Source organism: Podarcis erhardii, assembly GCF_964252035.2.
Source record: "Podarcis erhardii genome assembly, chromosome: 6".
Classification (NCBI taxonomy): domain Eukaryota; kingdom Metazoa; phylum Chordata; class Lepidosauria; order Squamata; family Lacertidae; genus Podarcis; species Podarcis erhardii.
The window spans coordinates 40,266,791-40,282,173 of record NC_138510.1 but is presented as its reverse complement, the minus strand read 5'-3'; the positions used below and the strand labels follow the sequence as shown (position 1 = coordinate 40,282,173).

At 38.7% G+C, this 15,383-nt stretch overlaps 1 protein-coding gene across 9 annotated transcripts in view; it reads left to right on the top strand.

Annotated features, from left to right (window-relative positions):
* Nucleotides 1-15,383, top strand: part of PFKFB2 (6-phosphofructo-2-kinase/fructose-2,6-biphosphatase 2) — a 38,401-nt gene that overhangs the window by 2,293 nt on the left and 20,725 nt on the right. For all 9 annotated transcript variants that reach the window (XM_081864948.1, XM_081864946.1, XM_081864950.1 and 6 more), the window contains exons 3-12: nt 2,497-2,622; nt 4,414-4,510; nt 5,185-5,251; nt 6,740-6,814; nt 7,419-7,475; nt 9,310-9,434; nt 10,439-10,646; nt 12,186-12,332; nt 12,893-12,997; nt 14,678-14,807. In XM_081864948.1, coding sequence (XP_081721074.1) covers nt 2,497-2,622; nt 4,414-4,510; nt 5,185-5,251; nt 6,740-6,814; nt 7,419-7,475; nt 9,310-9,434; nt 10,439-10,646; nt 12,186-12,332; nt 12,893-12,997; nt 14,678-14,807 — 1,137 coding nt within the window. The remainder of the gene's footprint in view (nt 1-2,496; nt 2,623-4,413; nt 4,511-5,184; nt 5,252-6,739; nt 6,815-7,418; nt 7,476-9,309; nt 9,435-10,438; nt 10,647-12,185; nt 12,333-12,892; nt 12,998-14,677; nt 14,808-15,383) is intronic.

Genomic DNA, 15,383 nt, shown 5'->3' with positions numbered 1-15,383 from the left:
CTAAACATTTTGTGAATCTTTGTACTTTTGTTCATTTACTGTTTTTATTTTTCCCTATTTGAACTATAAAATGGTGATTTTCTTGAGTCAAAATTGAGAGTACTCCTAAACATATTTAAAGGAAAAAAGCACTGCCTGTAATAGCTAGGTTTGTTGCATTGTTCTAGTACAGTAGCCTGCATACAATTTGTTTTTGCTGACATGACAATTTTTTTTTAAATTTACATTTTTGGACTCTGTCTTGAACCCTATCCCTCAATTTTTTGAAATGGCACTGACTGACTTTATTGGTTGAATCCTATACTACTGTAATGCACCAGCCTAATCTCTGAGTAGCAAGAGACTGTGGGGGTGCCTGCACTTTACTCAAGGCTTCATTTCCTTGGAATGAAGGTCAGCAGACTGTGGTGCCTTTAGGAGACATGGTTTTATTTACACTTATATACAATATGAGTATAGGATGGAGGGGCTCATATAGCATTAACACCACACCATATCTTGCTTCTCCATTAGGCTTCCAGGGAAGCCCAAAATTCAGCTAGCTTCCAGGACCAGCTAAACACACACACACACACAGAGAGAGAGAGAGAGAGAGAGAGAGAGCGCGCTCTCATACCATACTACTGTTCTTCATCCTAAAATGACAGTGGCATCCAGTCAGATGAGGGGAGTGGAGAGAATGCCAACCCTCTATCCCTGGACAGCACCATCACTTAGTTGTAGCTATTGCAGTCTAGTTCATTATCTTTGACATGCCAATGAGAGTACTTAAGTGGCCAGCTAAAGCCATTATCTTACATAGAAATTTTGTATGACCTGTTCAGCAGCCTCTCCTAGATTGTAACCCTCACTGGATACAGGGTCACAGGTCTGGAAGGAATCCAAGGATATAATCCAGGCTGACACACAGACACCCAACTCACAATGCTATTCTTTGAAAATTAAGGCCAGACAGACCCATAGTAGGGTTTAGTCATGGTAGACTGACAGTTTGAGCAGACAATCAGTGTAGAGCAGGCTTCCTCAAACTCAGCAATCCTGATGTTTTGAGACTACTGTACAATTCCCATCATCCCTGACCACTGGTCCTGCTAGCTAGGGATCATGGGAGTTGTAGGCCAAAAACATCTGGAGGGCCAAGCTTGAGGAAGCCTGGCTGCGTTTTCAGCATAAGTTGCCCAATTCCTTCAACACAAAATTTTGATCTGGAAAATTGTTGTTGTCTGTGGTTTTGTACCTTCAGGACTGTCACACCGAAGCTAAAATGTGATTTAACTCTTGTAGAGATAAGCTATTAAAATTGTTCTTTCTCTCAGACAGACCTAGTTCATATTTACATGTCTCCTTATTTTTGACACTAGACCCAGTGAACTTCTTTTGCTGATGCCCGACTAAAAACAAAGCAAGTTGCATAAAAATAGAGATTTCTTCATCTGCAACTTCCATCTATTTCAGCCCGGCTTGCAGAATGGGTTGTACCCATTTTTATGTTACAATCTACTTCCTTTAACCTTGGGATAAAAAAGGAATTTTGTTTAGGTTATTGCCAGATTACATTTGAGAGGAGAATTTATCTCATTAGTAAAATTGGTAGGCTTAGGGGTTCCACCTTATTTCAAGAGATCCAGGCAAGCCAGTAATGAAGTAGCTTCAGGTTTCTCTCATATGATATCTGTCAGAGATGGATATGGCCACACACTGGTAAAATGTTCAGTTATGCAATTTAATCCTGGATCCACTACAATAATTGAGAACGTTGGTGTTGACTGAAATGGAGCCAGGATTTCTTGGAGTAGTAGCTACAGCAGCCACCCCCAAACTAGTCCTTCCATAAGCTGGGGGAGAAATTCTATTTAGTTTGCATTTAAAAATAATGACATCTAGGTTTGTCTGCAGGTTCCACAGACATCTGTTTTGTTAGGCTTTTGATCATTGCTGTACCGAATACAAATCATGTACAGGTATCTACCATGAACTGCAAACTATTCTTTCACTGAAGAAAAATAATATATTTCTTGATAAGCATCTTACGCAGCTCCTGTTCATTTGAGGGCAGCATGAATGTTAGAAAATTCAGCATCTTAGACAAAAAGCAAATAAAAGACTAGTTTAATTTTTTTCAGATCTATATTCATCATGTTCAGAAAGGAAGCTGGCTCCATTGGTGTCCTCAAGAGGGATCGTGACATTTTTCTGTTAACCTTGAAAAGCCCACAGCTTAATTGGAAAATATTTTTAACTGAGTGACACACTCGGTTTGAGGCACATAGTCAGTGGCTATTTTTTGCTTGGTTAGCCTTCTTCGTTAGCAAACACCTGATACAACCATGCCATAGTCCGCTGATTGATTATGGGAGCAGAACACGGTGTCCTTGTCTATGGCATATATATGGGCAGAAGGAGTTGTGGGAAGCCGTCATAACTTTGGCTTATTGCCAGCATTTTTCTTTTTCAGTCTTGTAGAAGTCACCTATTCTGTCTTTGCTTTCTTTGCAGCATGGGCCTCTTATATGACCAATTCCCCTACTCTGATTGTAATGATTGGCCTCCCTGCAAGAGGCAAGACCTATGTGTCCAAGAAATTAACTCGCTACCTCAACTGGATTGGAGTGCCTACAAAAGGTTTTTTATATTTCTATGCATGAGATATAATAGTTATTACTCAGTTAAAACAATAAATAGTTTCTGATTGGTAGTTAGAAGCTTGCATTAATCCAGTTCAGGTTGGTTGATTATGCCTAGATGTGGTTATCTTTTTATTTCTTCCTATAATTGAAAAGTTGTTCTGAACAAGTGCTAAATAACAATGGTATCACAGTATTCTACTTTTTGGCAGTGTCAGTACAAGGAAAAGAAATATGTTTCGGTGGTACTTTAGAAGTCTAATTTCAGCTCTATTTTTTGAAAAAAGTTTCTTATTGCGATCCCCAGAGTCTTTAGGTGATTGAGAATCCCAAACAAGTTGGTGGGCCTCTATAAGCATAGTGTTTGTGATTCAGTTTTCCCATTTGGAAAATGGAAATAACCTTTTTTTATTTATTTATTTTCAATGCAGAATCATAACAAAAATTACAAACATTGAATCCAAAATAATACTATACTAACAAAAAAACCCGGAACATACAAAAAAAGGGGAAAAAAACAAAGGAAACAAAACTAAACTAAACAAAAATGAACATCTACACATCTACAGAAAAAAAACCATATCATTACGTACATAAACACAAATTGACTTCCTTCCTTTGTTCTAAGACCTCAAAAAAATTACTCTTACTGTATTGTTGTGTCTAATTAGATTACTTCCACCTTTGTACTTTTTTTTTACACCATTTTTCTTTTTCTTTAACCCTGTAAAGCATCATTCATTACATACCAATATACTTACTCCAGAACAATGTTTTTTCATATACTCTTTAGCACAACCCCATTCTTTTAATAATTTCTGGTTCAATTGTCTCCTTATGTAAGCTGTGAGTCTTGCCAGATTTATGTATTCACAAAATTTAATTTGCCAATCTTTCACTGATGGAATTTTTCTGCCTTTCCAGTTTTTAGCTATAAGCATCCTGGCAGCTGTTGTTGCATAAAGGAATACTTTCCTTTGATTTTCGGGGATATCATTTGTAATTAAACCTAAAAGGAATGCCTCCGGTTTTTTACTGAAAGATATTTTAAACATCTTTCTGAGTTCTTCATAGATTTCATTCCAGAATTGTTTAATAGGTCGGCATTCCCACCACATGTGAAACATTGTTCCTATTTCTTTTTTACATCTCCAACAGGTATTCGATTTTAATATGTAAATTTTAGCCAATTTTACCAGAGTTAAGTACCATTGGTACACCATTTTCATAAAATTTTCTCTTATTGTATAATATGCCATGAATTTAATATCATATTTCCATAATTTCTCCCATTGGTCCAGCTGAATTACATATCCTATATCACATGCCCATTTAATCATAACTTCTTTTACTTCTTCATCCTTTAATTCCCATTCTAATAATAAATTATACATTTTGGAGATATATATATATATTTGAGTTTTGTAATAATACTTTTTGTAATTTTGATTCTTGTTTTTCAAATCCTATTACTTTATCCTGGTTGAATATTTGTGCAATTTCTTGATATTGTAACCATGTGGTACAGTAATGGAAATAACCATTTATGGGTATTCATGTAGTACAGCAATATTTGTACTTAGATCACAAACAGATGCATTGATGCCATGTTTTTAATTTCTTAATCTCCTTTTTTAAGTGAGGCCCATGAGGAGGGGAGTGAAGGTAAAATCTGAATGAATAGTGGTATTTCGATGGCTAGCATTTAGATACCAGATTTCCATCTGCTATTAGTACTGTAACACTATTTATTATGGAATGTTGACAACTGAATTTCCATTTTGTGAAGTATTTAACTTAGGAGTCTACCGCCGTGAAGCAGTACAATCGTACAAGTCATATGATTTCTTCAGGCATGATAATGAAGAAGCCATGAGGATTCGAAAGTAAGTTAATGCCAGCATCTCAAAATATTGGTGACTGTTAAATAATAACAATCATAATTCAGTATTTATGTTGCTAGTTTTGGAATTCACTAAAATTAACCTCAAAACACAGGGAGATGTTATTTTTAAACCTTTGAAGATAGAAAAGCCAAGATATCATTCAACTTTTAGTAAGTTATCCCCATGGGATAGAAATAAATAAAAGGAAGGGCCGAATAGTAGGGTAGAGGGGGGCATGTGAAGAAACTATCCTACTGTACCAGGGGCAGCCCATCCCATTTCGCCACCCCCATATCTGATTCAGTGGGTTGCACTATAAAATAAACAGGGAGAAGGCTATTGCTGTATAACATATTCCACTGACTCACTGCATCCAGTACAGTTGTACCTCGAGTTACAAACACCTCAGGTTACAAACTCCACTAACCTGGAAGAGTTACTTTGAGTTGAGAACTTTGCCCCAGGATGAGAAAGGAAATCATGTGCTGGCAGCACAGCAGCAGCAAGAGGCCCCATTAGTGAAAGCACGCCTGTAGTTAAGAACAGTTTCAGGTTAAGAACGGACCTCCAGAACGAATTAAGTTCATAACTAGAGGTACCACTATAGTTTGGTTTGATGTCGTCTTTGGTTTAAACCATCCTACTCGATGATGATGATGTTGATTATCTTGCAGACAATGTGCCTTGGTGGCCCTTGAAGATGTGAAAGTTTATCTCATGGAGGAGTCTGGCCAGATAGCTGTAAGTGTACACAAGATTATTGGCCTTCAGCTGGTGGTTTGGGACCCACTACAGGCGGGACCGAGACACAAGAACACCACTCCCATCATGTAAATACATACAGGGGAAATTAAGAATTGGCCTCACAATGTATGTCTGGGCTAATGGCATGTCCAAGATCTCAAGGTGGGCCCTAAATGAATTAGAGTTTATGGCACAAGCCATACATCTACTCGTATCTAATAACAGGATGTAATTTCTCATCGCTTTCTCTCCAGGAAAATCCGCTCTTTAGCAGTGAATTGGAACAAACAGGAAGTCAGTTTTTCTGTGGAACTTTTCAGCAGTAAAGAGTGGGTTTTCATGGGGAAAGTGTCAGGGCAAAGAAGAAGAAAGAAAAAGCTCTTAGACACATAGAATCATAGAATTGTAGAGTTGGGAGGGATCCCAAGGGTCATTTAGTCTAATCCCCTGCAATGCAGGAATCTCAACTAGATCATACCTGAGAGATTGCCATCCAACCTCTGCTTAAAAACCTCCAAGGAAAGAGAATCCGCCACCTCTCATGGGAGTCCATTCCACTGTCGAACAGCTCTTACTGTCAGAAAGGTCTTCCTGATGTTCCTGCTTGGACTCCAAGATCATCTGCTACTGCCCTTCTCTGAGTACCTCTTCTATCAGAAGCTGATAAATTGAAGTGAAGTTGGTATCAACTGCAGAGAGGACTTTTCTTGGCTAGACTGCCCTAGTTATGGAACTTCCCTCTCCATAGGGACTTGTCCAACCCCAATATAATCTTTTAGGTACTAGGCAAAATGTTTTTACTCCCCCAGGCATTTTAATCACAGTTTCTGATATTTTATCAGCTGCTTTTATTTGTGGTCAGTGTCAACATGTTCATTGCTTTATTGTTGTGAATCATCGTAGCATCAAATTTAATGAAGGCAGTAAACAAATGTTTGAATACATAATTAAGGCTGTCTCCAAATACTGCTTTCTGAAAAGATTGGAGTGTGTTGGACTTGTAGGTGTCAAGAGGTGAGAAGTTCCAAAGATTGGAGCCACAGCCGAAAAAACCTTCCTCGTTCGTCCCCTCCAAACTCACTTACTTGGGTAGCAGGGTCCCTACCCCATGTCAATCTATCCTAAGTTTGAGTTTTTATCTCTGTTTATATTTGTTGTGCCACCCTAGGCTCTCGGAGAGGCAGCAGATAAAAATGTAATAAAGATTTTAGTATGTGGTTTGAGTTGTAATTAAGACCTGGAAGTTCTGCTTCATATGTGCAGTGAGATTCTGCCAGCTTATCTATTTAAAGATAATAAGGTGTGGAGTCTAGTGGAGTTCTTTGAGGTTTTGTTCTGAGGTGGACATAAATTCTATCCATTATTAAATGTTTAGCTGAGATTTAAAGCTGTCTAGGCATGTGTGTATTTGTATGTAACCTGTCTATTCTTCTAATGTTCCGTGGACACCTAAGTTTGATGGGCACATTTGTCTATCTCTTTAAGGTCTTTGATGCAACTAACACAACTCGGGAGAGGCGGGACATGATTTTGACCTTTGCTAAAGAAAATTCTTTTAAGGTGATGACTTCATTACAAGCTTGTTTCCAGTTCAAAGTAAAAAATGAGCTTGTCTATCATTGTGTGCTAGAGCAGGGGTGGGTGCAGGTGGGGGGGTGTATAATAAGTTCTCAGAGCAGGTTACCTCTCATTTTGGATTCTTTTTAATTGGGAAGGAATTATCAAATTTCTAAATTAGGACTTACTGATCATTAAATTATTATTACTGAAGTAGAAATTTTAGGGGCCTGATGACAGCTGTAGATACAAAATCTAAATGAAAGTAAAAACCCATTCAGGTGGTGGGCCCATATCAGGCAAAGCCAGAGCAAAAGTGGCTGAACCACCCCATTTCTCTTTCCTTCTCTCTTTCATTGTTTATTTCGCTTCCTCCCTCTGCCTCTCCTTTTCTGCTACCTTCTTTTCTGCCTCTCTTTCTGACCCTCCCTTTTCTCTCCCCAACCTTCCTCTCTACCCAGTGATCTGCCTGCTAGTGGCAGAGAATTCCAGTGGGTGGTGTGAACTGATTGCATACCAAGGCCTTTTGAAATTAGGCTGAGGGGGCTGCAGCCTGTAGAGGACCTGCAATTTAATAAGCATCTTTCCTCCTCCAACCCGTGTGCAGGTGTTTTTTGTGGAGTCTGTCTGCGATGATCCAGAGGTCATTGCTGCCAATATATTGGTGAGTATTTGACATATTCCAGAGGTTGGCCTACTTAGAATTTCTTCATTGCAGAATACTTAACTAGCATTAGTTCAGTTGCTAGAGAGAGACCACCATTTTGTGATGTTTTAGACCAGCTCCACATTTCCTGCATCATTTGTTCTTCCTGTTTGGCGGTGTTATGTGGATATTCATCACAGAAAAGGCATACTACCGATTGGATGTAGACTTCCTGTGAGAGGAACTCTGTTCAGGGGAATGCTTCCACCAGGGAAAAGGGTGTAGGCAGCAATTTTCACAGGTTTCTCCTTCCCCCTGCAGCTCCCTAGAAATCTGGTCTTGAGGGTTGAATCTGGATTCAGTCCAGTTTGAACACCACTTGAAAAATATCAAACAAAATAATGGCACATATTGAAGAGCTCCTCTTAGTTCTCAATGAGAGCTGGGGCTGGCTCATCGATGAGGTAAAGCGAGGCTACCATCTCAGGTGGCATGATCTATAGGGGCAGTAGATCTTGATGTAGATTTTTACATTTTCTCCCTTGTTCTTCCCTGGTGGGAAGGGGGATGCCATTTTGTGGTTCGCCTCAGGTGCCAAAATGTCTTGGGCCAGCCCTGATGAGAGCTGTCCAAGGCCATTCAGTGGTTTTGTTTTTTATATTGCAGTATTAGACAGTGCTGTTGCCAACACTGTCTGTTCCAAGACTCTTGTTTCAAGTTCTCAAAGGGCCACTCTATACTGTGGCTGGAGTTCCCTGATGTGTCTGCATATGTTTATGGTCACATATTGCCCTTCACACATTATGTAGTACACTTGTTACAATGGGGTGACCCTGGTCTTTGCCAGAGTAACCATGTAAATTGGCTTTCAGCACTGTAGTTAGACTTCCTGCTTGCAGCACATCTGCATATTAGTGTCATGCTTAGATGCCAGGTTACACAAGATAATGTGTGTCTTTACAGATTCATCAGTCCAATTTTCAAATGGCATGTGATTTTAATGACAAAAGCTATCTGCAGTTGTAGAATATTGAAACCCCTTTCCCTCACCTGGAAAAGGGGGTTCAACACTTGAGGTTATTTCCCCACATGAGGTTATTTTTCCACCAGCCAGGCTGCAATATCTGAAGTAAACCCAGCTGGGAGAAATGACCCTGCAAATGTAGAGGAGGGATTTTTGGCCTGGCCTTTGAGATCAGTGGAATTGTGGTTTCACCCCATATAAGACACTTTTTTAATAATTTCCGGGCTTTGTGAGTAAATAAATCCAGAACATCTTAGTGATCATTGGGTTTGCTTATTTCTATTATAAGTAATTTTATCAAGTTTATATGTATCATATATTTCCCCCCTCCATAATTTTACTCCAATAGGGTGTGTGGATGGGGGTGTGTAAGTAATAGCTTTTGGCAATGGCTACTTCCTTATATGCAGAGCTTGAAGAAAATAGTGCTTGTTTGGGTATGGTAACTTAAGGCTAATGGATGTATTTACATAAGTTATGTAAGACTTTGGAAGCTAAAATTAAGTCATCAAATTATTGACCTTGGAACATATTTTTGGCACAAGCTTGCAAACAGCATGCATTGAAAGGTAATAGAAAGGGCAGCCCAGTCTATCTATTCCCAAAGCAAATAATGCACTATTCATTTAGTATTGTCCTTTGTTTCTGTGCCAGGATAAGACAGACGTTTAAACAGTATCTTTTTGTTTGGAAGCTTAGGGATCATGTGTGTTGGAGCCATGCTGCTTCAGGAGCAGCCAGTCAGACACTTGTTTCACTAGTGTTTTTTCTTTTCTTTTTATGTATAAAGTTTGCTTAACTTTTGAAACAACTTTCTTTGTTGATCAGGAAGTGAAGGTTTCCAGCCCTGACTACCCAGAGAGAAACCGAGAGAATGTGATGGATGATTTCCTAAAGCGAATAGAATGCTATAAAGTCACCTATCAGCCTCTTGATCCAGTTAATTATGACAAGTAAGAGGCAGGACAAAGGAGTCGGGAGATTTTCAAGTTGTTGTATGTGTTCAGGGTGGAAATGAAGCCAAGAAGTGAACTACATGTGACAATTCAGCATTTCCACAAGGATATTGTATGAGATATCAGAAATTCAGATGTTCCAAACCAACAAGGGGAGAGGAAGTTCAAATGAGTTGACTTCCTTTTTCCCCACACTTGTTTAGAACATGCGAAAACACTCTTCATAGTAGCAGAAACAGCAATCTCTTATACAAATATCCATTCTTGCTTCCCGGGAATGTTCTAGGATTCCTCTGCTTTTTAGAATTTTAAGCACTATCCTTGCATGTTTGAAGTTCTCCATCACTGAGAACTGGAAACACTTTGTAAAGAAAGGTGGTTTTTTTCCTTGTAGCTTCACTGAAACATGCTTCTGACACTCTTAAGAGACTAAGCATTCATCACCTTAGCGCAAACATGTCTGGTTTGGCTCACAGAGTTGCACTGTTGCTACTGTAAGTGGCAGTGTTGCCAAAGTTCATAATTACCTGGTTGGGAAAATGAATTTATCCAGCTCATAATTGACATCATTTCCTGTAGGTATTTCTCTGCACATATGCAGAAAATCATTTCTGAGCTGAGCAGTGAATTTTCAACTGCCCCATGCATATTTATGTATTTTTCATTGCCAGCCCTGTTTCTTGGTTCAGGCTGGGCTATGTTATACAAAAGCCTCCAAAGGATTATTTTTAAGGCCCTGGCAGATCTCTGATGAAACTTATAAATTTTAAGCCAGTTCCAAATCCATCTGAGGGGAATTCACACCACACTGTATCCTGTATTTACGCAGCAGTTTGTGATTCCTGTGGATATGCTGTTGTAAATGAGTTCAGTGATCCAACTTTACCTGCAGCTCTTAATATGTATACATTCACTTATAGGTTGTGAAACATGTACATACGGAAGAAAATACGTATTGAATTATTATATTGATAATGTTTCTGGTGTTTTCTGAATTCCAGAGACCGTTCTTTCATTAAAGTGATCAACGTAGGGCAGCGCTTCCTTGTCAACAGAGTCCAAGATTACATCCAAAGTAAAATTGTCTATTACCTTATGAATATCCATGTTCAACCACGCACCATCTATCTCTGTAGACATGGTGAGAGTGAGTGCAACCTGGTTAGCAAGATTGGTGGGGATTCAGGCCTGTCAGCGCGGGGGAAGCAGGTATGGTCTATGCAGAAGTTTTGTTGCTCTCTGTATTGGCATTTTAAGAGCTAAGTTGAGGGTCAGATTTTCTGTCAACATTCACCTTCATTTGTGCTGAGCATAGTCACAAGTCACAGCAAGCCATACTTAATGGTTCAGCATGAATGCTCCTTCCTTGCACCAGGAGGAATCAAACAAGGATCCCATCATTCAGTTCATTCAAACCAAGGGTTGTAGTTTGGGAGTGAGACAAATATCAATCCTTCATTTTGGGCATAACTCTTAGCCCAGGGATTTTGATTTGTTTCCTCCTACTGTGAGTGGGGACAAGGTTTAGTTTGCTCGTGCATGTTAAGCCATGGTTTACTGTGCACCATGATGTGCCAATGCAGCCAATAATTGCAAAGAAAAGAATCTTAATCCTAAATTTATCACCCTGCTAGGATTCCTGCTGGTAAAATTGTTCCGTTTATTAAATGGCTTTCTGAGAAAACACCTGCAGTTGTTTCATTCATTCATTTGAAACCTCAAAGCAGTTTTCCTCATTATTTAAAAACATGCAGAAGATGGTTAAAATCAACAGTAGCTAAAAAGAGATAAAACACGTATAACATACATATCTGAAAGTTACACAACTACAGTTATACCGTGGAAGTCAAATGGAATTCGTTCCGGAAGTCCATTCGACTTACAAATCACGGCTTCTGATTGGCTGCAGGAAGTTCCTGCAGGAAGTTCCTGCAGCCAATCAGAAGCCATGGAAGCCCTGTCGGCCGTTCAGGTTCCAAAAGAACATTTGCAAACCAGAACAATCATTTCTGGATTTGCGGCATTAGGGAGCCAAACGTCCAAGTTCCAGGGCATTCGGGATCCAAGTTACGACTGCATTGCATGTGTATCAATTTAATCTTTTTTTTTTGTAAGTCAAAGGCCTCGGTCTTCATCAATTTATTTTATAGAGTTGTGTGTGATCATTCATATTGGATAGGTTCCTAAACTTAAGTTAAAAGTATACTTTTACTTTCTTCACAGATACATTCTTTCTAGAACTGGAGTGAGGAAATCTTTTCCTATGAAAGATCATTAGCCCATAGGATAAGTCAGTTGGTTGCCACAGCCAGTGGTGGACAAAAACCACAACCAAAGCTGGTGGCGTTTGCTGCACTGCAAATCTCTCTTTATTTTTGTGGAACCCCATTCTTGTGGGCTGCATGAAATTAAGGTTGGCACCAATCGTATATAACAAAATATGGCAAATTCTGTACCAAACTGTGTTTTTACATACTTTTGGGAAAGTGTGCTTTCCCAAGGACTCCCATCTTCTGTCTTGATTCTGCATGCCCTTGTAGCTACCTGCCCTGGCATTGTGAGCAGCATCAGACCTAGATTGGTGTTCTCATCTTCTTAATAAACGAAGAGAAATCTTTCCCCAGGACAACAAGTATAGTATAGTATAGTATAGTATAGTATAGTATAGTATAGTATAGTATAGTGTATTGTATTGTATTGTATTGTATTGTATTGTATTGTATTGTATTGTATTGTATTGTATCCTAGTTTGCACAAGCATTGAAAAAGTTCATCAAGGAGCAGGAGATTGTGGATCTGAAGGTCTGGACTAGCCAATTGAAAAGAACTATCCAGACAGCAGAGTCCCTGGGAGTCCCATATGAGCAGTGGAAGATATTGAACGAGATTGATGCTGTGAGTAAAATTACAGAAAGGCCACACACTGGTGGCAAAGATGGTGATGGGTGTTGCAAGTGATTTGTTTTGATGTAAGGATAATCTAAATAAAACTTTACTTACTTACTTCAAGAAATTACAAGTAAGCCAAATTTTTCAAAAAGTATAATTAGTCTGAATTTCAAAAGTTTGAAGCTCAGTCTTGTGAAAGGTTGACACGCAAATTCATGAAATGTTCTGCATTTTTGGATGTTACTCATTTTGGTGCATGATGTCCTGAGCTCTGATAGGAGGAAGGGTGCAGTTAAAACGTAACAGACAAACATTTAAATCAAAGGAAGTTCTGGCATACTCAGTAGTGTTTACTCCTAAATTAGTGGGCATGAGATTACAATCATAAATGTCATCAAAATTATGGAACCTCCATGTTTTGTGATAAAACCTTCTATAATCCACTGAAATTATTTTCACTCTTTTGTAAGTGAATGCAAACTGGTGTCACATATGTTAAAAAGGGGGATTTCTGAATGCAGATAAATTTTCTTTTTATCTTCTGAAATTAATTCCTATTTTGCTAGGGAGTATGTGAAGAAATGACCTATGAAGGAATTCAGAGGAAGTATCCAGAAGAATTTGCACTTCGGGATCAAGATAAATACCTTTATCGCTACCCTGGAGGAGAGGTACGGAGCTTTTATCATCAATTAATAAAATATTACTGCTTTTGACTTTATAGTTTTGAAGGGATAGGCGGTGATCAATGGTAAAACTGCTAATACAACTGCAAAATACAGTACAGCAGGGACTCTTACTGACCTGATTCAGAAGCTAAGACAAACCATTGTATCTCATAATGGGAACAAGTCAAAGTGAGCTCCTCCTCACCTCTCTTCCAGAACAAGAGGAGATCAGAAGCTTGCTTTTGTTTTTGATTAACTGCTTCTTGTTGTTTTGTCCACTCTAGCAAAATGTGGGTAATCTTTACTGTACATTCTTTGAACCAAGCCAAATTCAAACCGTGGTTACAGTAGGGATACTACTACTACTACTACTACTACTACTACTAATAATAATAATAATAATTTATATCCTGCCCATCTGGCTGGGTTTCCCCAGCCACTCAGGGCAGTTTACAACATAAAACACAACAAACATTAAAAAAAGATATCCTATACATGCAACAAACAAACCAATAAATCAAAACCAATAATAATAACAATACAGTAATAATAGACAGTTTACAATTATACCCTAATTAAAGTAACAACCAACCCCAACCCAACAAAAATGAAACAGAGGAACCAAAATTAGAACAGTTTAAAACATTTTAGTCAGCTGCCCCAACCCTCCTTGCAGCTGTGCTGATGAAGGGAGAGAGGGGAGCCTGATGGTCACTGCAGCTTGTTTCCATAATAGTTTATCATATTGTCTGAATTGGCCCATTATTCCCCCCCCCCTTTTTTTTTTAAATGATGTTTATTAAAATTTCAAATATTACACATAAACATAACAACAATACAAACAAACACAAACAAAAACAAGTATATTTTCAATCCTTATTTTCTTATAACTTACTTTCCCGACCTCATACCTCCCCTTCCTGTATCCCAGTTTCTATGAATTGGCCCATTATTAGATCTCAATTTTGTAATGTGAATATCTAAATTCATTGTGACTTCCCTAGGTAGTCTCTTTCCACATCATCAAAATTGTGACTTTTTTTGGTGAAATTTAAGTTTTAAAAAATAAAAATTCCAGCATACTCTTAAGCTCTACTTAAGTATGGTCAGATAGATTTCAGGCATTATGATTATTCTCGTAACTTGGAAGAAAACCTGCTGATCTTTAAAATAGTAATTACTTCTAACTGTGGGTGATTCTGTCATAACTTAGAATTATCACAAGGGTCCACTTAAGACATGTGTTGTTTCTAAAGGAAGTGTCAGAAAATAAGTCTTAATAGATGATGGTGATGGATTGATTGATTGATTGATTGATTGACTGACTGACTAATAGTAACAAACTCAGCTAGGGGACAGATTCAAACACCCAGTTCCAGTAGCGAAAGCCAGAACAAGGACTTCTGCTAGTGTAACAGGGCTTCCTCCCTCTCTCTGTCCCCCCATGGTGCCCCTGCACTTCCTCCAGGTCTGCACTGGGGGGTAAGAAGAACCCCAATAACAGTATATAGGGGAGCAGAGGGGAGATTGTTCCATTAGTGCAAGCATTTCTCCTTAGTACCACATTGAATTCCACTGCTGGTTTTTTAAATATATATATTTCTGATCGCTTTGAAACTTGTGAGGTTGTAAAATCAGGTGAGTGCCTTTTGTTTCTGGTAAATATTTGTTTTTGTTTCCTAGTCTTACCAAGATTTGGTCCAACGCTTGGAACCTGTGATTATGGAGCTAGAGCGTCAGGGCAATGTTCTAGTTATTTCTCATCAAGCAGTTATGAGATGCTTACTGGCCTATTTCCTTGATAAGAGTGCAGGTAAGGCGCGGAGCTGTTTTTTTGTACATCTTTACTATTACAAAGCACGTTGTTATCTGGAACAGCATGGGGCCAAACTGCACATGACCTAAATGCATTATTAGGAACCACATCACTATTAAAAACATACTGATGAAATCACACAAATGCAATATTTTCTTCAGGACTTCAGTGCATGGGAACCAGATTTATCATGACATTCAAAGCTCATTCTCTTCACTGCAGTTCCAACATTAACAACTCCTCTGTGCCTATTATCCTATTTCATTATTCTTAATTTTCATTCTCATGATGACTGTCCATTTTTATATTAAAAAAATTGCTTTGGCTACAGTTCCATACACAAACTTCACCTAGGAGTTATCCAAATGGGACTTATTACTGAGTAGACAAGTGTAGGATCTTACTTCTTGTAAACCACTTTGCGAGTGATTTATACTGGATATACTGTATTTTTCTCTCTATAGGATGCACTTTTTCCCCTCCAAAAATGAAGGGGAAATGTGTGTGCATCCTAAGGAGCGAATGCAGGCTTTCGCTGAAGCCTGGAGAGCGAGAGGGGTCGGTGCGCACCCC